The sequence below is a fragment of the Leguminivora glycinivorella genome, chromosome 9, assembly GCF_023078275.1.
Source record: "Leguminivora glycinivorella isolate SPB_JAAS2020 chromosome 9, LegGlyc_1.1, whole genome shotgun sequence".
Taxonomy (NCBI): Eukaryota; Metazoa; Arthropoda; class Insecta; order Lepidoptera; family Tortricidae; genus Leguminivora; species Leguminivora glycinivorella.
The window spans coordinates 8,029,070-8,053,379 of NC_062979.1; the positions used below are offsets into that span (position 1 = coordinate 8,029,070).

General features: G+C 37.8%; 2 protein-coding genes and 1 long non-coding RNA gene across 3 annotated transcripts; 2 read left to right on the forward strand and 1 right to left on the reverse strand.

Moving 5' to 3' along the window:
* Nucleotides 1–900: 900 nt before the first annotated feature.
* Nucleotides 901–1,974, forward strand: LOC125229414. Its single transcript, XR_007177399.1, has 2 exons — nucleotides 901–989; nucleotides 1,215–1,974. It is a non-coding gene; the product is annotated as an uncharacterized LOC125229414 (long non-coding RNA).
* On the reverse strand, nucleotides 1,826–7,128 carry LOC125229411 (esterase FE4-like). The gene is made up of 3 exons (XM_048134241.1): nucleotides 6,899–7,128; nucleotides 2,560–3,845; nucleotides 1,826–2,212 (listed from the first exon to the last, which is right to left on the reverse strand). Exons 1-3 carry the CDS (start codon nucleotides 7,094–7,096, stop codon nucleotides 2,011–2,013), a joined length of 1,686 nt encoding a protein of 561 aa, XP_047990198.1. The 5' UTR covers nucleotides 7,097–7,128; the 3' UTR covers nucleotides 1,826–2,010.
* Nucleotides 7,129–19,675: 12,547 nt separating this feature from the next.
* On the forward strand, nucleotides 19,676–22,591 carry LOC125229413 (elastin-like). Its single transcript, XM_048134243.1, has 4 exons — nucleotides 19,676–19,825; nucleotides 19,907–20,096; nucleotides 21,483–21,552; nucleotides 22,214–22,591. Exons 2-4 carry the CDS (start codon nucleotides 20,079–20,081, stop codon nucleotides 22,525–22,527), a joined length of 402 nt encoding a protein of 133 aa, XP_047990200.1. The 5' UTR covers nucleotides 19,676–19,825; nucleotides 19,907–20,078; the 3' UTR covers nucleotides 22,528–22,591.
* The last annotated feature ends 1,719 nt before the right edge of the window (nucleotides 22,592–24,310 follow it).

The following is a 24,310-nucleotide window of genomic DNA, read 5'->3' on the forward strand; positions in this document are numbered from 1 at the left end:
CGATTATTTCCGAAAATATTAATATTATCAAAAAGCGATCTTAGTAAACCCTTATTCATTTTTAAATACCTATCCAACAATATATCACACGTTGGGGTTCGAATGAAAAAAAATATCAGCCCCCACTTTACATGTAGGGGGGGTACCCTAATAAAACATTTTTTTCCATTTTTTATTCTTGCACTTTATTGGCGTGATTGATATACATATTGGTACCAAATTTCAGCTTTCTAGTGCTAACGGTTACTGAGATTATCCGCGGACGGACGGACGGACGGACGGACGGACGGACAGACAGACATGGCAAAACTATAAGGGTTCCTAGTTGACTACGGAACCCTAAAAACTTCTGAAGTGACCTTACTTTCAGATCCTTTATACGTATCCTCGCACCTTAAATAAATACACGTAGTACAAAACTTAATTCTACAAATAGATTCTACTATTTACCACTACCACTTTAGTATTCAAGGACAAAGTAAAGAATATACACCTCCGGTTTTACTTCAGACTCTGAGAGGTTTACTACGATGAATTTTATGACTATTACTATTTGAGAAAATACGTGGAAAGTACAACCAAACAATAAAATCATCATAAGTTAGTGACTTAATTGCTTATTAAAGTAAGTAATACAAAAAGTTTACCCACTGTTTTAAATACTTGTTCTTATCATAATCATTCTCATGACATCATTGCAGTGTCTTCCAATAATGAGTAGGTATGTAATTATACACTAAATGAAAGTTTCACATTTACTTCTTAATTAAATTTGTTAAAGTTCACTGCCTTGGCGTGTAGATGGCGCCACTGGAGAACTGTAGAAACGCCCGTAGATGTCATCCCAAAGTAGTGCACGTTCTTCCAAGAGTAGCCCTTTCAGCTTTATGTCTTCTCGAAGGGACATATAAGGCGACCTGTTTGCAGCCACTGAAGGCCAAGAAGGGAGTTTTGATCCTTCGAGAACTGCTTTTCTGCAATAGAAAAAAGTAATTTTGATTTTTTTGTAAAAAAAGTTGTAGTAGTGAGACTGTTCTTATGACATTTCAATTATAAACGATGCTGGCAAACAATGTCTAATAACAAGTCAAACACACTGTAGTTTACTTACCCTGTTATAGTAATGAAGTTCACCCAGAGTTCAACCATAATATGTTTCATTTTCTTGAATTCATCTGAATCAGGCCTAACTCTGCATAAAATTCTGTTTCCAGTACGGCAAAATTCTGAACACAATGATTTGCTCCCGCGGTCCGTGAAACCCGGGCGCCCAGATTTTATACTATAAGGACTTGGCAAAGCGGCTGACTGATACTAAGGGGTGCCCCATCATCATCATTGGCCACGACATCTTAGCAGATGATTGTTGCAGTGATTTTATTGTGTGTGTGGCTTAGTAGTCCGATGGCAGCCCGACACCTTTTGCCACATCTGTCACAGGTGAAACGCGAGTCAAGAGGAGGAGGAGCTCTGGAACGGAGCCTGTTCTGCTTACGGTTGTCGAGCCAGGCTTTGTCGTGCTCCGTCACCCCGTCGGAGGCTTTCCGAGGCGTACAGGAAAATACTTAGAACGCAAGTCTGGTATACAAGGACTTTGGTAGCAATCGTGAGTTTATTGTTCTCCCAAACACGTGAGGCAAGTTTGCCGAACGTCGCCGCAGCCTTGCCAATACGAGCATCCAGTTCCTTATTATTAGACAGGTTTGACTCAGTTATGGAGCCCAGACAGCAGAAGCTATCCACAACCTGAAGAGTAGCACCATCGAGAACGATACTCGGCATCACGTCTACGCCCTACGGGGTGCAGGGGCTAATGAAAACGAAATTCTTCTGCTGACCTTTATTTGAACAAATATAACCACAGATGGATTGAAAGATCCGCTATTTTAAATACTTATTCTTATCACTATCACTTCTCACAATATCAATATCATGTCTTCTAATAATAACTACATCATTGATTCATTGTACACATAACAACTTGAAAATATGACCGCATTGTTCATTTTGTTAAAGTTCACTTCTATCTTGGCGTGTAGACGGCGCCACTGGAGATCTGTAGAAACGCCTGTAGATGTCATCCCAAAATAGTGTACGTTCCTCCAAGAGTGGCCCTTCGAGCTTTATATCTTCTCCAAGAGACATATGAGGCGACCTGTTTGCGCCAACCGGGGGCCATGAGGGGAGGTTTGATCCTTGAGGCACTGGTTTTCTGCAACGGAAATAAGTAATTTTAATTACTTATTTATTATGGGATTAATTTTAATTACTTATTTAATATGTATTATGGGACCTTCGGGAGGGCCAAACCTTATTTCCATACCAATTATAATCTATTCGTTTAACTAACTTATCGTGAGAAGGTAAGACACTACCTAATTGATCGTGAGAGGCAGGCAGATTAACTGTAATCTTTATTTTTATATTTATGAGGATAATTTTCTAGTCTACGTATAATAGGTATTCCTAATCTTATTCTTCATATCTACACTTCAGTCATCAACTTTGATGGCAAAATAATGTCAACATAACAAGGCTAAGACAATTTATTTTACTTACCCTGTAGTAATAAAGTTCACCCAGAGGTCAACCATAATATTTTTCATTTTCTTGAATTCATCTGAATCAGAGCCAAGGTTTGCATTAAATTCTATTTCCAGTACAGCAAAAGTCTGGGCACAATGATTTGCTCCTTTGATTTTTTTTACAAACTCTGGAATACCAACATTTTCGGGATGTGGATTGAAGAATGAATATTCATATAAGTATATTGAATCACTACCAGCTTCTACTTGCATCTTTACTGATCTCAAGTGAGGATATGCAAATATGACGTCAGTGAAGTAATCAACAAATCCTTGAACAGTTTCTGAGGATATGCGTTTATCACCAAAATAAAATTCTTTGATATCTTTCGCAACACGCTCCTTTTCATCATTGTTATTAAACTGCAAATCAGCTGGCAAAAAGTCAGAAAATCTTTCATTCATGGATTCTTGCCACTGCTCAAACAATGGGGCTCGGAATAAACCTTCCATATTTGCAAACCCATACAAGACTGGTACTTTTCTATATTTTCCTTGAGTCAAAATGTTAACTGGAGCATCACTGAGAAACATTTCACCTCCGATATCACGTTCAATACATGGCGAAAACATGAAAGTGGAATCCTTCCTATCAAGGAAAAGATCCGACGTCAAAGCCTCATATGATGCAGTTGTGTAAAATTCTGCCAAACTATCGACATTATTAACGTTTGTGAAGTTAAGCTGCTTAGCAAAATCCTTTGCATTCTGAATAGGATCAAGTTGAACGCTCCATAGACCTACACTTGCCCCGCTTTCAGGTATAACTTTATTATAAAGACCGTTAGTCGTATCGGAGAGCATCAGAAGGTCCACCGCCGACGAGCCTGCACTGTACCCGGCAATAGTAACTTCATTGGGGTTTCCACCGAAATTGGCGATATTCTTCTGCACCCATCGGAGCAGCGCGACTTGGTCTTTCATCCCTGCATTCCCGGGAGCATTTTCTGTACCCAGACAGAGGAACCCGTGCGCTCCTAAACGGTAGTTGAAAGTGACAGCTATTACTTTTTTAGTTCGCACTAACGGGCTTGGTGAGCCCCATACTCCGGCTCCTAATTGGTAAGCTCCTCCGTGAACATACACCACGACAGGAAGATTCGTCTCTTCTGTGTCGGGCACATAAACGTGTGCCACAAGACAGTCTTCACGCATCTCATAAGTCGATGGAGTTATCATAGGATATTTGCCTTGAGGACAAACTATCCTATCGTTGACTGCTTCAAGTGTGGTCACCCATACTGGCCCCGGAAGCGGTGCCTGAAATAGATTAGAAACACTATATAAATAGTTATAATATTATTTTCCCACATTGTTCAATTACTTACTTGATCATCATATGAATATTACCATAGATTAAATATCGACCGCCTAAGACCGCGCTTACACTCCACCACACACCACACATTGATGGCGCCACAAAAAAAATGTCTTGTAGCTTTCGATTATACTTGTAGATGGCGTTAAGTGTCACTTTTGACATAGATTTACGGCTCGGAATTGACACTTAATGCAAATCTACAAAGAGCGTAGCCGTGTTTGCATAGAAAATCGGCCCTTTCGCCAAATGTTCACTGTAATTTTTTTTTAAAGAGCTCTCATGACAAATATTATTTACTGTAAGTTTGAGGTTTCTATCTTTTTTATTTTCTGAGATATGATTTTTTTATTAATTTACATAATATCCATTTTTTTCAACATTGGCTAATGCGATTCACTTGAACTTTTGGGACAATAATATACATGTAATGACTCACATGTTCTAGCAATAATATTTAATAGTGCCGAAAAAAATCTTGGCTTAAAGTAGGAAACAAATCTTCAGTATTTTTTTCTCGCTTTTTAGAAAAGCGACACCTATAGTTCTTTGTCAAGTAATTGCTTATATAAAGGCCCGCAATATATATTTTTTTCAAAATAATCCAGGAGGTACTTCATACTAGAAAATGGAATAATAAAGGATACTACCCATACCGCAAACGAGCTACACAGTAAATAGGTGAATTTTAGTCGCAAACCTCTTTATTATTAACAATATTGGTACTGGAAGATTGCATTCATAAAGGTATTACGACTAAAATTCACCTATTTACTGTGTAGCTCGTTTGCGGTATGGGTAGTATCCTTTATTATTCCATTTTCTAGTATGAAGTACCTCCTGGATTATTTTGAAAAAAATATATATTGCGGGCCTTTATATAAGCAATTACTTGACAAAGAACTATAGGTGTCGCTTTTCTAAAAAGCGAGAAAAAAAATACTGAAGATTTGTTTCCTACTTTAAGCCAAGATTTTTTTCGGCACTATTAAATATTATTGCTAGAACATGTGAGTCATTACATGTATATTATTGTCCCAAAAGTTCAAGTGAATCGCATTAGCCAATGTTGAAAAAAATGGATATTATGTAAATTAATAAAAAAATCATATCTCAGAAAATAAAAAAGATAGAAACCTCAAACTTACAGTAAATAATATTTGTCACGAGAGCTCTTTAAAAAAAAATTACAGTGAACATTTGGCGAAAGGGCCGATTTTCTATGCAAACACGGCTACGCTCTTTAATAATCGGTAGCAACAAGGAATTTTTTTGTGGCGCCATCTATGTGTGGTGGAGTGTAAGCGCGTTCGTAAGCGGTCGCATTTTAATGTATGGGATGGTATGATCTTGTTATATTTAATTTATGATCATATGAATATTACACAGCATCCTAATACTTATGGGTAGGTACCTACTTATTTATTATGAACTTTATTTTTATGTAGAGATATGTAGATGTAGAGAAATGATGGAGACAGCGTAAAACAAATTTAAAAATAACATACAGGCGAATTCATAACCTCCTCTCTTGAGATTTGGAAGTCGGTTAAAAAATAAATGCAACAGGTAAATATTATCTTATTAGAATATGTAAATATTTGTCACCTTCAAACGTCTATACTAGATCCGATCATAAATCATAACATACATAATGACAACAATGTCGCTTTTACAAAAACTCTTTATTTACATGAACATATTCACATAATTATATAAGAAACTAAGCCTAAACTTAAAAGCTATCTAATGTCTAAAATAGGCCCTTGAGGCATTGTACCAAGGATACTGGCGACATTTCCTCGCTGTATCGCAATGTCAATACGTTGTGCGAGGAAGTCGCCAGCTCTTCGGTCGCCAGTTACCTCAACCAGACTCTTCGCGATTTCTGTGAACAACTTGTTCGCGCTGGGACCCCATGGACCTAGAGTTTCTACGCCAAAAGGTACAAAAGACTCTGTACCTAGTTATGTAAGAGTGTCCTATAATATTTATTTATTTATTTTATTTAAATTTTAAGTAAAAGTTATTTAATTACATTTCTTATGTCCTATACTCAATACCGTTAAGAGAACAATACTGTCATAAAATGCAAACATGACTGATTCTGGTTAGATAATTTTATTATAATTTAATTAGACAAGCGATCATTAAGAACTTAAGTAACTCAAATCTTTAAATAGCTATTACAACCTATACCTACACATTGTCAGTGTATTATTACAAAAAACCATCAAAATACAGGTTTATAATAGCCACGAACGTTTCCACCAGACCGGCCAATACTTCGTAAGGTACAGCGGGGCAAATATCGACTGGGAGGCAATTGTAACTACTTAATCCATTCTTTCCATTATTACACTATGATGATGAGTTCTATAAGTACATGTATAAACTGAACACGCCTACCATATATAACCGGTAGACACCTCTATTTAATAATGCTAACATTGTAAAACATGGAAAAAATGGACCAGTTATATTTGCCTCCCAGTCGAGATTTGCGAATTGAGGAATGACAGCCACCGAAATTCTAATTATGTATGTAAAAAATTACGAAACGCTGGCTATTTTGTCTGAAAACATAATTATTTATGTTTTTTTATACATACAACATTATGATGTCCAATGAACAAAAAAAAATGTCCGTTATTTTGATTGTCTTCAATACTTTGAACAAATGTACAGAATTCATTTCAGAGTTTTATTTCATGAGTAACTATCGCGCTAACCGAAGACGAAAATGCTCCACCGTAGACCGCATCATCACTTACCATCACGTGTGATCGTGGTCAAACGTCTACCTATCCATACTAAAAATATATATATTAAACTATCCAAATTGTATTTGTTTCCATACATATTTAACCAGTTTCTACTGTTTTCCTCATAGCAAATTGTACTCCTAGGTGACCTTACGGCTATGAAAATAATTGGGTGCCTCATCGCAGACAAACAAGGCAATTACAATTTAATAAATTAAGATAAAACTTACAGTGAATCGGCGCGTTCCGGTAGGCGCTGTGGCATAGGGGATCCCATAAAAATAGAAAACATCATCCTTCTTATATCCCTTCACGGGTCCTTGTGCGGTCTGGACTATCCTCGATTCCCTTACATCCTGTGTATCGTCGGATATACATACAGCTACACTAGCGACTAGTAGCAATAATTTGATTATGCTGTGCGACATTGCGGGCAGTTGCCGTGACACTGACTGGGATTGTTGGTGGATATTATATTATCGCCGCGCGTACAATCGTCTTCATTTTATTTATATTGTTTGTTCTTATTTATGATGCCCCAGTAGCGTAGCGTTTAGCGGACGAATATTTCGAGCGCAATTAACGAACGTGTAGTCATACTTTTTTTATTGACACGGACGCGAAACGAAATCGAAACGCCACAGAAAGGTAGTTTAGCTCTATCGCGCCAATACGCAAGAGCTATGGAGATAGATAACTACGAAAGAGATATTATCGTGAGCGTTTGTGCTATTTCTGTGGTTTGGGCATTCGGGTGACCAAAGAGCTGGACTTCCTCGCACAACGTATCAGCATTCCGATACAACGAGAAAATGTCGCCAGCATCCTTGGTACAATGCCTCAAGGGCCTATTTTAGATATTGATGATGATGATGATGATATCCTGTTATCCCTCATCAGGGACATAGGGCTCTCAGAAGGGATTTCCATTGTTCGCGGTCCAGCGCGGCCTCCTCCAGCTCCGCCCAGCCGATGCCAACTGATGCCGCCTCTTTTTCCACTGTGCTTCTCCAGGTGGTACGTGGGCGACCTTGCCCTCTTTTTCCGGGAATTTTCCAGGTCAACCCTTGCTTGGATAGGTGGTTGTTTGGCCTTCGTAAAACATGACCTATCCAGCGCCATATATATATTTTAGATATTAGATTGATTTTAAGTTTAGTCTTAGTTTCATAACCCCTCAGGTGGCAGAGCTACAAGTTGCATAGGGAGAAGTGGCGCGGTCATTTTATAAAACATTCCGTTAAGTGGCAGGCACCGGGAGCCGGACTCTGGGAAAAACAAGCTGTTAAGTGGCAGGGACCGGGTCCCGGACCCCGTGCGACGATATGCCTAAATATATAAATAAAACCGTCTAAAACTATATCTAGCTTCCTCATACTTGCACGAACCATTCGTCACTAAACAAGGACGGCATTCAGTAAAGGTTCAACACCTTCAACTTCAAAACAACTTGAAATATGACCCAATTTGATTGGACCATCCATATATTGTTGTTTGAGTTCCTCACAAGCCGGACATCCCATATGAACCTTAAAAAAAACTCGCGACGTAAAGTAAAATTAGAAAGTGCAAACGTGCGTTCCGGGAGAACGCGCGCCACCCGTGATTAGGCCGCGAACTCGCGGCCGCCGGCATGTACTTGTAGCGCGGCGATAGAATCGCGGAGTGAGCCGCCCCTGGTCATAGTAACGTTATAAATCAGGTTGTAAGAAATCTCTTACTGCTTGTCATTTTGATATGGTTGTAGAGCCTTAGGTTCTTAGGCTTCTAGGCCTAGGTTCCAATTGGTTAACTGTACTTACAAGAAAATGAAAAAATGAGTCTAAGAAAAGTCCATGAACTTAAAAAAAGAAAAAAAAATAAAACTCTGCAAAATCATTTATATCGAGTATTGATCTGAATTTTGCACGTAACTTCCATCCTGCACTTATATATGTAAAATGCAAATTTGAGTTAGATAAACCCAGAAACACACAATCGAATAAAACATAAGTTCATGGAATATAAAATACTAAACAAAATATTCAGAAGTATTTTAAAACTCGCGCCTATATGTGCGTAAGTCCGTTTTCACATTATCCGATCCGATATCGGATGTCGAAAGGATTTCAATAGAAAAAAATCCAAGATAGTCCCTGTAATATATGTATATTAAATGTCTATGTTAGAAAGTTATAATTCTTAGTAAATGTGAACCTAACTAAAAAGAAATAAAAAATCAAAAAATGGTTACATACCTACTTGTAAGATTGTTAGCTTTTAATGCGTACCTACTGTACCTGCCTTGACGATCTCTTTATGTGTGCATGTTTTTATTGGTTTTTAATTAAAAATATGTATGGATTTTGAGAAATAAATAAATCTGAATCTGTAATGTATGGGATATCGGTCCGACATCCGATATCGGATCTTATAATGTGAAAACGCACTAAAGGTACACAGTATGAAACTGTTCAAATTTCAGTTGAACTCAAATCCTAAAGAGCGTGGTCAAATTCTTAACCGGTGTAAAGTTGTAGTTCTGTGAGTTATAGACCTCCTAAAAGCTTCAAACTCTTCAAAGATTTAAAAATGTCTCTGCATTTGGCTACTATTAGTAGGAGGTAGGGAATGATATTCCGCTTTGTGTGGTAGGGCACAGCACAGCGGATATCATCTCGCTCGAACCTAGAGCAGAGCCCAGCTGGGGAAGTACCTTCGCCTTACAAAAGACCGGAGCCAAATAGCACTAGACCACACTCATAGTGTTGTGTTCCTGCCGGTGAGTAAGGCTGCCAGAGCTCAACGAGGGTGCGGTGTGCTGGTGACGGAAGGACCTACGGAACTAATTTGTTCCGTCTATTGTCTTTCGAGTCGTCGCCTCGTCGGCAATCCGACCCCTCCTTGCAAGTACACAGCAAAAGGGAGTGTACAAGTTTCTAAGGGGTTGGCAACACGCCTATGACACTCCTTGAGTTGCAGGCATCCATACACTGAGAGAAAATACAACCAGTTTTCATGTTGGTTCAACAATTTTTTTGGTTAAAATAGCGTCTACGTGCTCTTTGGTTCAAACAACAAGCTACTTGTCATTTTAATCGGCAATATATTTGAATCAACAAGTCGATTTTATAAAAACAACCTGACACATATTGTTTTAAACATACGTTTGGCTGATTAAAACGGATAAACCGCAACAAGTCGAACTTGTTAAATTCACAATGCAAATTTCTCTCAGTGTAGGTTACGGTGACCGCTTTCAATTAGGCGGACCGTATGCTTGTTTGCCACCGACGTAGTATTAAAGTTGTTGTTGTTTTTAATTTTATTTATGTACTATGTTACTAACCATAGCGTTATGTTTGTAATTTTGATATAGTAGTTACAGTTTGACATAGTGTTAATGTATTTACTAACAAAATTATTGACATGTTTGTCTGAAATAAATAAATTGATTAATTGATTAGAAAAAACTATTCATCTGGGCCTGGGCTGTAATCTCTTTGATAGTTTTTTTTTTTTAATCTTTATTTAATAATAAGGGGTTTTATCATACTTGATAATGTCACCCCCATTGTTACAAAACTAAATCCTAATTACAAACTTAGCGACGCCCAATTCCCAGATTGACCAGCTTGTACAAATCTCTGGCAGTGTTAGACAAAGGAAGCGACAAAATATAGTTAAATGTACCCACATTGAGTAAATTAATGTTATACTTAGTTAAAACATTTTGTCTTTCAGCTTCGTTTCGGACACATTCCATCATGATGTGAGTAGCATCTTCTATTGTTCTGCAATCCGCACAATTTTGTGAATCGCTCTTTCGCATTAGAAAAGTAAAGCCATTAAGTGGAATGTGTCCGGATCGTAGTCTCAGGGCTGTAATTATCTCTAATCTACCCATACCTGATCCTCTAAACCATGGCACTTGGCATAGATTAGGTTGGATTGTTCTGTACCATATTCCTTTGTTCAAAGACCTCTCATCGAAGTGCACCTTCCACAATTCTTTGCATTTGAAGCGATATAACATAGACGGAGAGCTGGCAGGATTTTGGAGTAGGTCCTTGAGGCAACCTGGAAAGGTGCTCAGATGCTTTTCTGATCATAGCCAACATCAGGTCTGCAAGTCTGGCAGCTGGGGAGCGGGGCTTTATCGAGCTATGAATTTTTAAAGATTTAATTTTTTGAGGCCCAAAAAAGGTGTTTGAGGCAACCTGGAATTATTAAAAAGTGAAAATAGAGTTCCTCAGAAGTCGCATAGTATTTATGCCAGATCATTTGGCCGGGTCCTTCACCGTGCCAGAACGGTACAAAGTGGTAAAAAAAAAAATTCCAAAAAAGGTTCTTGAGGCAGTCTGTCATTTTTACCAGTGAAAGATGAGGGTCTAAATAGCCATGGAAAAATAATGCCATGACATGAGGTGGGGTCCGTACCCTGCCATTCGATCTTGAAAGTCATTTTTTTAGTTTTTCGTAAATAACTCGTAAACGGTGGCCCACAGCAAAAAAAAATGTTAAACAGAAAATATCTACATAAAATTTCCTACAAGAAAGGTTATGTACGTTTTTTCGATAGGATCAATATATAAACGGATAATTTAGTAAGAAAGTTTTTTTTAATCGATTACATGCTCCGTTTTTCGTCAATACCTCGTAAACGGTGGCCCACAGCAAAAAATTATGTTAAACAGAAAATATCTACATAAAATTTCCTATAAGAAAGGTTATATAACTTTTTTCGCTAGGATCAATTTTTTAGTTGGAAAGTATTTTTAAATAAATATTTGAGCCGTTTTTTGTTGATAACTCAAAAACGGTGGCTCACAGTCAAAAATAATGTTAGACAGAATTAATCTACATAATATTTTCTACAAGAAAGGTTCTATAAGATTTTTCGCTAGGATCAATATTTTAGTTGGAAAGTATTTTTGAATAGATTTCATGGGCCGTTTTTTGTTAATAACTCGAAATCGGTGGCTTACAGCCAAAACTAATGTTTCACAGAATTAATCTTCATAATATTTCCTACAAGAAAGATTCTATAATATTTTTCGCTAGGATCAATATTTTAGTTGGAAAGTATTTTTCCAACTTCCCGGACCGCCGGCGAGTCGATCAGGGACGCTCCGGGCCTTAGGCCCTACGCGGAGCTCGGCCTTCGGCCTTCGCTCGGCTCCGAAGCTCCACGGCCCGCCGGTTACGCTTGTTTAAGACACTTTTGCCGCAAGTAACCGCTAGTTCGTGCACTGCAAATAGTGAATGAGTTTTTAGACGTGGCACCTAATGTTGATATTTTTGCGAGCAGATGGGCGTTTATACGCGTTTATATCGCATTATACTCTAATTTGCTTCTGACATACGCATTATACAATAGTAGGGCAATTTTCACGTCACTGAATTGGTGCCCAGCTGGTCCGTCTATTTGTTCTCTCTGTGACGAAATATGCTTTTCGTGAATGTAGGCACCCCCTACTGGCGGTGCCGGCCGCTCGAACCGTATTTTGCCGCAAGTAACCGCTAGTTCGTGCACTGCAAATAGTGAATGAGTTTTTAGACGTGGCACCTAATGTTGATATTTTTGCGAGCAGATGGGCGTTTATACGCGTTTATATCGCATTATACTCTAATTTGCTTCTGACATACGCATTATACAATAGTAGGGCAATTTTCACGTCACTGAATTGTGCGGCTGTTCTCATGATAAAATCTAACGTCTTGTTAGCCTTCTTGCAAATGCTTATGATGTGATCGTGCATGTTGAGCTTAGTATCCAACCCAATACCAAGATCTTGGATGGCGGAAACGTGCTCCAGCGGAACGCCAGAAAGATGGTAGCTCGCTGTGATCGGGTTTTTTGACCTAGTAAATGTGATGGCTTTACATTTCTTAGCGTTAAGCTCCAGCTTGTTCTTAGCGCTCCACCGTGACACTATATCCACCATCTGCTGGAGAAAGTCGCAGTCCAAGGAACTATCTATTGGCAACATTAACTTGAGATCGTCAGCAAAGAGGAGAAAATGCGCCCCAACAATACTACTGCAAAGGTCGTTTACCATAATAAGAAACTGTGTCGGACCCAAGTTGCTCCCCTGGCTAACTCCCGAACGCGTATAATATTCTCTAGACCGGAAGTTCGACATTTGCACGTATTGGCTACGATCTTTCAAGTAATTAGCAAAAAACGACAAGAGCTTTGGGGTGAAACCGAGTGCTGCAAATTTCTGCAGTAGTACGTCATTGTCGACCAAGTCGAATGGCTTTTTGAAATCGAAGTATATCGCATCTACTTGGTGGTGCGAGTCCATCTTTTCCAACATGTAATCAAAAAAACAGATATGGTTCGTGGCAGTAGACCGGGCTATACGAGCGTCATGTTTTGATTTTGCTGTTTATTTAATATTTAATTTTGTGTTACTTGTTGTAATGTTTATTTAGAATTCACGGTGCTTTAGTTTTGTATACTGTCATACTGTGTAATTTTCTTTGTGTAAATAAATAAATAAATCTATTTAAATATTATTGATCCTAGCGAAAAAACGTACAAAACTTATATTGTAGCAAATTTTATGTTTGTTATTCCCGTTGAAGATTGATTTAGCTGTGGACCACCGTTTTCGAGTTATTTGCAAAAAACGGCTCGTGTAATCTATTTAAAATACTGTCCTACTAAAATATTGATCCTAACGAAAAATCTTACATAACGTTTCTTGTAGCAAATATTATATAGATTATTTGTTTAATATTATTTCTGGTAATGGGGTACCGTTTTTGATGTTATTAACAAAAAGCGGCCCATGTAATCTATTTCAAAATATGTACTTTCCAACTAAAATATTGATCCTAGCGAAAAAACGTATAGAACCTTTCTTAAAGGAAATTTTATGTAGATTTTATTCTCGTGAACATTTTATTTAGCTGTGGGCCACCGTTTACGAGGTATTTACAAAAAACGGCTAATGAAATCTATTTAAAAATATTTTCCAACTAAAATATTGATCCTAGCGAAAAATCTTATAGAACCTTTCTTGTAGGAAATATTATGACGATTAAATCTGTATATCGTTATTTTTTGCTGTGAGCCACCGTTTTTGAGTTATCAACAAAAAGCGGCCCATTTTAAAATACTTTCCAACTAAAATATTGATTCTAGCGAAAAAACGTATACTTAGAACCTTTCTTGTAGGAAATCTTATGTAGATTTTTTCTCGTGAACATTTTATTTAGCTGTAGGCCACCTTTTACGAGGTATTTACAAAAAACGGCCCATGAAATCTATTTAAAAATACTTCCCAACTAAAATATTGATCCTAGCGAAAAATATTATAGAACCTTTCTTGTAGGAAATATTATGAAGATTAATTCTGTGTAACATTAGTTTTGGCTGTGAGCCACCGATTTCGAGTTATTAACAAAAAACGGCCCATGAAATTTATTTAAAAATAATTTCCAACTAAAATATTGATTCTAGCGAAAAATGTTATAGAACCCTTCTTGTATGAAATATTATGTAGATTAATTTTGTGTAACATTAATTTTGGCTGTGAGCCACCGATTTCGAGTTATTAACAAAAAACGGCTCATGTAATCTATTTAAAAATACTTTCCAACTAAAATATTGATTCTAGCGAAAAATGTTATAGAACCTTTCTTGTGGGAAATATTATGTAGATTAATTCTGTATAACATTATTTTTGGCTGTGGGCCACCGATTTCGAGTTATTAACAAAAAACTGCCCATGAAATGTATTTAAAAATACTTTTCAACTAAAATATTGATTCTAGCGAAAAAACGTATAGAACCTTTCTTGTAGGAAATATTATGTAGATTAATTCTGTCTAACATTATTTTTGGCTGTGAGCCACCGTTTTTGAGTTATCAACAAAAAACGGCCCAAATATCTATTTAAAAATACTTTCCAACTAAAAAATTGATCCTAGCGAAAAAAGTTATATAACCTTTCTTATAGGAAATTTTATGTAGATATTTTCTGTTAAACATAATTTTTTGCTGTGGGCCACCGTTTACGAGGTATTGACGAAAAACGGAGCATGTAATCGATTAAAAAAACTTTCTTACTAAATTATCCATTTATATATTGATCCTATCGAAAAAACGTACATAACCTTTCTTGTAGGAAATTTTATGTAGATATTTTCTGTTTAACATTTTTTTTTACTGTGGGCCACCGTTTACGAGTTATTTACGAAAAACTAAAAAATTGACTTTCAAGATCGAATGGCAGGGTACGGACCCCACCTCATGTCATGGCATTATTTTTCCATGGCTATTTAGAGCCTCATCTTTCACTGGTAAAAATGACAGACTGCCTCAAGAACCTTTTTTGGAATTTTTTTTTTTACCACTTTGTACCGTTCTGGCACGGTGAAGGACCCGGCCAAATGATCTGGCATAAATACTATGCGACTTCTGAGGAACTCTATTTTCACTTTTTAATAATTCCAGGTTGCCTCAAACACCTTTTTTGGGCCTCAAAAAATTAAATCTTTAAAAATTCATAGCTCGATAAAGCCCCGCTCCCCAGCTGCCAGACTTGCAGACCTGATGTTGGCTATGATCAGAGAAGCATCTGAGCACCTTTCCAGGTTGCCTCAAGGACCTACTCCAAAATCCTGCCAGCTCTTGGACCAATATATTTAAACTTGTTTGCAACTCGTGAACCCCGTCTTTCAATGTTCGACATGTCGTGTATACAACAAAGTCATCCGCATATTGTAATATACTAATATTGTTGTTTACTAATTTAATATTTTTGCGTATATTCATGGTCGCAATGTTAAATAATAAAGGTGAGAACGGATCTCCTTGAGCTAAGCCGATCCCGGTTGTTCTAGAAATTGTGCAAGTATCCGTTTTAATTGAAAGAATTCTCATTTTTAGAAAATTCCAGATATACCGACAAATTTTGGCGCCTATACCTATCTGATCCATTATGGTTAATAAACTTTTTAAATCTATGTGATTATACGCATTATCAATATCTATGAAGCACGCTAAGGTGAAGCAATTATTTGACATACCTACTTGAATATCGCAGACCAGTGACGCCAGACTATCCACTCTTTGATAGTTGAACAAGAGGTTTTCCTTCACTAAAAAGAGATTTATAAATATCAAATGATACACTGTCTTCCCCTTTTGTACAATGCTCACTCCATCGTAGGCCACGTCTTTGCCTTTGGCTAGTCTGTGGCCAAGAGTAAGCCCATTTATAATAATAATAAAAAACCGGCCAAGAGAGTGTCGGGCCACACTCAGTGTAGGGTTCCGTAGTTTTTCGTATTTTTCTCAAAAAATACTGAACCTATCAAGTTCAAAACAATTTTCCAAGTAAGTCTTTATAAAGTTCTACTTTTGTGATTTTTTCATATTTTTTAAACATATGGTTCAAAAGTTAGAGGGGGGGGACACACTTTTTTTCCTTGAGGAGTGATTTTCGGAATATTAATATTATCAAAAACCTATTTTAGTAAACCCTTATTCATTTTTAAATACCTATCTAACAAATATATCACACGTTGGGGTTGGAATGAAAAAAAAATCAGTCCCCACTTTACATGTAGGGGGGGTACCCTAACCAAACATTTTTTTCCACTTTTTATTTTACCACTTTGTCGGCGTGATTGATATACATATTGGTACCAAATTTCAGCTTTCTAGTGCTAGCGGTCACTACACTGAGAGAAATTTGCATTGTGAATTTAACAAGTTCGACTTGTTGCGGTTTATCCGTTTGAATCAGCCAAACGTATGTTTAAAACAATATGTGTCAGGTTGTTTTTATAAAATCGACTTGTTGATTCAAATATATTGAAGATTCAAATGACAAGTAGCTTGTTGTTTGAACCAAAGAGCACGTAGGCGCTATTTTAACCGAAAAACTTGTTGAACGAACATGAAAACTGGTTGTATTTTCTCTCAGTGTAAGATTATCCGCGGACGGACGGACGGACGGACGGACAGACAGACATGGCGAAACTATAAGGGTTCCTAGTTGACTACGGAACCTAACTAGTTGACTACGGAACCCTAAAAAATGCTTCTAAAATGTACCTATAAGATTTCACTTCCGTATGAAATCTTCTGTCAGTGGCCACATATACCAGATGTATTCAAACAAACACGTCTTATTTGACACTGTTAGGTATAGGTATCCGATCCTTATTGTACCTATCTAGATCTTAGATTATAGACCTATATTAAAGGTCGGATAACCCGTAAATTCATTGTATGCTCAGGAACCAAGCTTGATCCTATGACCCCTAATTTTAAACTATTGACAATAAATAATAATAAACAATAAATTGACATGTGTGCCGGTTGAACGAATCATACACGCCACGCAAAAATACTCGGCGGCGGCAAGAGATTCTAAAAAGTTGGGATAGCTTTCTTTTCAAGTAAACTTATATACGCTTCTTCTAGGTTTTCCGCTCAAATAAATCCCCAAAAACAATTGCCCGCAAGAACGATTTACCAGTAATCTACCACGTGTGTCTCCATCCTAAATACAAATTAAAATGTCGAAGGTTACCACATGTGCCGGGTGCCGGCTGCTGCATGCGAAATCGGAATATTTTAATGCACTGCTGCACACACTGTGCGGAACAGACAGCAAAATTAGTTTTGCTGGTCATTATGATAGAGTAACAAATATACCGTGGCGTTAATCGATGACGGACATAATATAATGCAATGTGAATATTTATTTAACCTTAATATGCAAATGGTTTAACATTTGGATACAATAATATTGGTTTAATTTAAAGGTAAACAATATTAGTCATGAATTTGACCTCATTACCAATAGTGTTGATTTACACTTTGCACTTCTGACAATCCAGATCAGATCTAGGTACAGTCAACTAATTAGAATCCTAGGCCACTCTAGGACCCTATCGTATTTGCACTATGCTTTATTTGCTATAGAAGTCGGTTTGACTTTAGCTGTGAAAGGATTCTACAGTGGCCTTAGGATTCAGATTGGTTGACTGTACCTATATTCATATTCAATAATAATGCACATATACATTACACATCAGAGACATAAACAAATTCAACTAAGTAATTCATATTGTTCTAAGAATTAACTTATAACATTTATAATATTAATATTATTTTTCCAAATCTAATTAATTGTATTGGACAAGGTGCAAGTATTACTCGTAGTCAGTCAACGTGTCAACGGAAAATATTTATTTGAATCATGTATTTTGGGAGAGTAATTCGTTAATTTTGTTAAATAGTATTTATTTTATACTATTTAGGTGACAATATCGTAATATCTGAAAATTAGAAATTTTCTTAGTCAATCTGATTTTAAAGTCAACCCACGGTAAGTTTGCAACAATTTTGACAGCCTCACCGGTGTAACTGTTATTTTAAACGTCAAACTTCGATGAAATGATGACGTTTACTTAACCCTTGCAGAGGCAGGGCTATCAAAATTGTTGCAAACATATCGTCACAGGAGTTAAGCGTTAGGTGCTTTTGCTTTAACCCCTGGAACGCCATTGTCAAAAATTTGCTACTGAATTAATAACTTTCAATCTGTTAATTACAGTTTAAATTACCTGGGACAGATCTGGAACAAGGCGCTTGAGGGGTCAAGCCCCAATAGACGTCATCCTAGTACAAACTTCAATGTCACATAAGATTGGGATTTTGTGTAAATACTTACTTAAATGTTAGTCTAGCAGCATAATAATATACAAATAATTTAAAAATGAGCTATTTATTTTGTAATTGGGATAAAAAGCATTAAAGGAACACACATGTTTCATCGTATAATCGTGGTAAAGGTACAGGGTTCTAGTATGTCTTCATTTACCTTGTCTTGAAATGTTGATTTCTGATGAGAGTTACCGGCGCTTAATTTTATGACAAGTGAAACTTTATAGAAGAAACGAAGTGCAACCGGTATTTAATAGAGGTCAAAAAATTTGAGTGCCGTAGGAAAAGATTTGAGGCGAACCGAAACAGGTAGTATTTTATACAATCGTGATATAATACAGAGCTTTTCAGTCGAGTACCATGTTTTTTGCCTAATGGTAAACAGTACGAGAGTCACCGTCGTTCGTCGTTCGTCGTCGTTCACCGTTGTATCGACTTCGAATTTCCTGACAACCAAGTGTTTGTAATAACTGTCTCTGATTGGCCGATAACGCAATAGATAAAAAAAAATTGTTTCAGATGCAGAAAAATTTGCCAGGTATCGCAAATTAGTAAAGAACTTCTATGAAGTTCTACTTTTGAAATTATTACAGTTGTCTACAGAGAACTATAATGAAATATTAAAGTTGTCAAGTGTCAAAGATTATCCAACACTGAAAGGTTATCACATAAAGTTTATTCTGTGGTGTCCTAATACCAAGTCTTTAAGGCCCACTTGCACCAATTAGGTACTTAACTCAGGGTTAGTGGGCTGTCATCTGTCAAATTCCATATAAAATGGTGGGTTAACCCTCCATTTTCGTTGGTGCAAGTGACCCTAAGAGTGTTTTGATATACATGTGAAATAAGTAATTCTACCGGACACTACTTAACTGTTCTTGATTTATGCATGATATTAAGCATGTCATTCCATTACTAATATCAAGATCGATATAATACCGGACTGACAAAGCCCATATAAAAAAGCGTACACCTAAATGTAGGTACTATGGGCTGTTTAGGCGTAACACTAGATGGCGCTGTTCGCAGCCTGAAAGTAGCCAAAATCATATAATCCCCAAATATTTTTAATTTTTTATTTTTAAATAAGAACAAATGACTTATTTCTTTCTTTTAATATCATGATATCATGTCAATACACATTTTGAAAAAAATAATTTGTAGACATCATCCATACATAAGTACATACAATCACGCCTGCATCCCATAAAGGGGTAGGAAGAGCACATAAAACTACTAAAGCTTCAGGGCCACTCTTGGCAAATAAGGGGTTAAAAGAAAACGAAACTGTGGCATTGCAGTGACAGGTTGCCAGCCTCTCGCCTACACCACAATTTAACCCATATCCCATAGTCGCCTTCTACGACACCCACGGGAAGAAAGGGGGTGGTGAAATTCTTAACCCGTCACCACACATGCCCACAATATAGATATATTATCAATATAGATATTATTTAATACGTGGCGCTAAAAAATCGAGGTACGATTCTTAGTATAAAGATTTTAAATCCTATTTAAATAATCCTTGCTAATATGTATAATTAATTTCTAAATGTTCCAGTAAAATCTTTACCCAGCCCCCAACCCTTTGATCCTTAAACAACAGTACTGATACAAGGACACAAGATGTAAATTCCTTCAGCAACACGCATCGTTCAGGATGCGTTCCGCCGCTCCGCCGCGTATAAAAACGCGGGCCGCCTGCAATCCTCACACTTCGTCTAACGAACAAAATGAACACCTACGTTGCTGTGAGTATTCTTTTTTTTACGTGTTGCATCAGCTAGTGATAACTTCAGACATAAATAATTGTTTTTGTTATATTATTCAACAATGGTTTTCACATGGTTTTCTATTTTTGGATTGCCTTGGAACAGCTAGCAATCTAAACAAAAGGTTAGGGCTATACTCGAGGGGTAAAAGTGAAAATTTGTCTAAGGCGCGAATTTTCAGCCGCTGGAAGAAATCGGCATGTACCGAGGTACCTAGTTAGCGTCTCAATCGCTCTTCTGTATTGGTGTGACGCGTGACAAAGGCAGATTGCGTTTTTATGGCCATTTAGCGTCAACTATTGCCACTTAGTGTGGTTTATCAGCCTGAGAGAAAACTCAAACCGGTGTTTTGGGGCATCTGAGATTTTCTTGTGGGAACCCAGCTTCCAACAGTTCACTATTTGTTGGAAATAAAATTGGTTTCCGATTTCATATTCCAGTATTTTATCCATCGCTTGCATTTTTTTTTAATCATAAATTATCATATTAATTCTCGTGTTACTTAAAATTATTGTTGTTACTTAAAATTGTAAAGCTAATTAAGTATTAATTGTGTCGATTGAGGTAATTTATAGTTTAAACGAAACCATTATTGCAACAAAAGCATTTTGATTCAACGGTACTAAAATAATCTAAATTAAAGCTATAATTTGAACATTTGCTCATAGTATTTTATTATGTGTTGCTTGTGTCAGTTTTTTATTCAATCAAGTTATTTCCAGTCAATATTATTATTGGACTAGCTTGATTGCTTTCAATCCAAAAAAATATTTCATAGTCAATCAACGTTATTTGTCGTGGACTGAGTGGACGCTTGAAGAGGAGCGTTCGGCGGGGCGCGCAGCGGGGCGGGCTAGTGTGCGTCCACCCTATGCACCGTCAAGTCAGGCCCCGTAGCCGAATGGCATTTCTCCGACGCCAAACGAAAGCGATACGCCGCTGGCTCTGTCGCGCCAATACGCAAGCGCGATAGAGATAGATATCTACTAGCGCTTCGTTTCGTGAGCGTTTCGTGAGCGATTGTGCCATTCGGCTAGCCACCCAGGACACTTGTATCAGGTTCAAATCAATTATTGTTGGACATGCCCCGCTACGCTTATAATGCGCGTTCACTCAGGCCTTACACTAAGTGCGTTTTCACATTATCCGATCCGATATCGGATGTCAGACCGACATCCCATACATTACAGGCGCCATCTTGGATTTTTGCCACTGAAATCCATCCGATATCGGATCGGATAATGTGAAAACGGCCTAAGAGTCGCACTGAAGCTTGACAGTTTCATGTGCTCGACTTGCCCCTTATGGGAGTAGAGGTGTGAGTTTATGTATGTCTAGTTTAATAAAAAAATATTTTGTTTGCAGTTGACTTGCCTGCTGGCCGTGGTTGGCATGAGCCATGGTGGAGCCATCGGGGCTGCGGGTCTCGGCTATGGTAATACCTATTTATATTCATTATTATATTAGAACCTAATTTTGTGTATCGACAATTTGAAAATTAGGCGTTTAAAGAACTCCTATACGGAAAAGTTGTTTTACCTTTATTGAACGAAATTAATTTCATATAGCCAACAAATTTCACAAGAAAAAATATATATATATATATTGGGGGACACCTTACACTGATCAACCTAGCCCCAAACTAAGCAAAGCTTGTACTATGGGTGCTAGGAGACGATATACATACTTATAAAGATAAATACATACTTATATAAATAGAAAACATCCATGACTCAGGAACAAATATCTGTGTTCATCACACAAATAAATGCCCTTACCGGGATTCGAACCCGGGACCGCGGCTTAGCAGGCAGGGTCACTACCAACTACGCCAGATCGGTCGCCCAAAAAACCTGATTTAAAAAAATGGTATCAATAACAAACACAACATTTTCCAACAATAATCGCATAAAGCAACGCTCCAGTCGACTTCAAAGATCTAGACGTCAACAAATGTTTGTATAAACTGAAATAATACCATACACTAAAGAAAAAGCGATCAAGCCCATAACTGGTGGCGAATGTAAATGTATGTATACCTAGGGTAGAAAACCATATAATCTTTAAAAACCAGACTTTTAATCGTCCTTTTTCAGGTCTGGGCGGTTTAGGTCTGGGAGGCCTCGGCTGGGGCGCGCCCATCGTCAGCGCTCCGATCCTGGCTCCCGCCGTCTCCACCGCCAACCTCATCAAGGCCGCCCCCATCCCCGTCATCAAGACCGTCTCTGCTCCCATCATCTCCAGCCCCGTGATCAGCACCGTCGGTCTCGGCGGCTGGGGCGGTCTCGGCTGGGGCGGTCTCGGCTGGGGCGGTCTGGGCGTCGGCGGTCTCGGCAAGGGCGTGTGGTCCGGCGTACCCGTCAACTCGTGGGGCTACGGTCTCGGAGGCAAGGGCCTCGGTTGGCATTAAATGAAGACGAAGTGTTTCTTTCTATCTCTCTTCGCCGCCACACTTTAATAAAGCATTCACTGTATTCCGTCTTTCTTTTGCTCCTTAGTGATAACAAACACATCTCCGATACTAATATTAACATTAACCCAGATGATAATTTCGGGTCCTATACTTAACAGTCAAGATAACAGACCTCAAGTAACACCAAATTGGTCCCGTAAAAGGCTGAAGCAGATTGTAGGTTCCTCAATCTGGACATTCTCACACAAAATAATTAAGCCCCACGGCAAGCGCAGAAGATACTGGTGTTGTGGGTTCCTAGATACTAAAATATAGGTTGGTAAATAGCAGAAAATTTTTAACTCTTGGATTTCGTAACGAAACTGATAAAAATTGTAACGTAACTGATAAAATGTATTGGGTTGGTAAGAAAGTAATGAGCGAATCATAACCAATATTGTAATTTTTATTTAATTTATTATTTTAATCATTTATCAAAAATATAACGGCCTTCGTTATCTACTACTTGTCTCCATCGTTCTGGTAAAGAATGAATAGCATCGGCGAAGAAGTTCTTAGGTTTAGATTCAAAAAACTCAGCTACGTACTGTCGTAGATGGGCTTGATCATCGAACTTTTTTTCATTCAAGGCATTGCTTAGCGATCTGAACAATGCGTAATCCGTAGGTGCCAAGTCTGGAGAGTACGGTGGATGAGGTATCACTTTCCAACCTAGCTCCAAAAGCTTTAGCCGAGTCACTTTTGCAATGTGTGGGCGAGCATTGTCGTGTAAGAAAAAAACTTTAGCATGCTGTGGACGATTCTGACAGATTTTTTGGTTTAAATTTTCAAGCTGATTACAGTATACTGATGCGGTAACAGTCATTCCACTTGGTAGGAGTTCCCAGTGAATTATACCATGAATATCACAAACGGACAGCATAACTTTTTTCGGGTGAGGCTCTGTTTTTGGTGCCTCTATTCCTTTTTCGTTTGGAGCTAGCCACTGACGTTTGCGTGTGTGATTTATATATAAGACCCATTTTTCATCTCCAGTGATAAGATGGTCCAACCAGTTGAATGTGCGGCGAAAAGACAGAAGTTGTATGCAGATATCGGCACGGCGGTTTAGTTGATCTCTATCAAGTTCGTGCGGTATCCAAACACTGTATTTGTAGTTTTATCCCAACTCGTGTAAATGTGTTTCTATGGTGACATGAGAGCAGCCTAACTCGGTAGCAAGAGTACGACTCGTTAGCCTCGGATTTCCTTCAATTAAGGTTTTTAATTTGGCTACATCAATCTTCACCGGTCGACCAGGCTTAGGTTGATCTGATAATGAAAAGTCGCCACTACGAAACCGCTGGAACCATTGTTTCGCCGTGGCCTCAGACACAACTTCAGGAGCAACACGCTGACATATATTACGCACTGCTTCGGCGGCTGAATGGCCAGACTGAAATTCATATATTATAGTAAGCAATGCCTTACATGCACTTTTAATTCGTCCATTTTCTTCCTTATATTAGCTCGGCGACAGCTAGTGAATGACTGACGAGAAACTGTTCGACTCACCCTTTATATACTTTCGACCTTAGAAGATTCTAGAACTCTCTCAAAAATTTTATGTGGAATTCAATCGATCGCTCATTACTTTCTTACCAACCCAATATTTTTGTAAGATCTCATGTAAAACCAAACGTTTAAGCATATAGCTCTGTAACAGAAAGGAAACATTACTTGACGAAATCGCCGTAATTAACCCACATAAATGTTTCAGTTAAATCTTTACCTAGCCTCC

Bases quoted from the DNA above. Each gene is read 5' to 3' on its own strand.
- LOC125229411 (XM_048134241.1), bottom strand. From the start codon at position 7,096: ATGTCGCACAGCATAATCAAATTATTGCTACTAGTCGCTAGTGTAGCT. The intron at 3,846-6,898 runs GTAAGTTTTATC...AATCTATTTCAG, and splicing joins CCGGAACGCGCCGATTCACT to GCACCGCTTCCGGGGCCAGT. The intron at 2,213-2,559 runs GTAAGTAAAATA...TTTCCGTTGCAG, and splicing joins GTGAACTTTATTACTACAGG to AAAACCAGTGCCTCAAGGAT.
- LOC125229413 (XM_048134243.1), top strand. The intron at 21,553-22,213 runs GTAATACCTATT...GTCCTTTTTCAG, and splicing joins GGCTGCGGGTCTCGGCTATG to GTCTGGGCGGTTTAGGTCTG.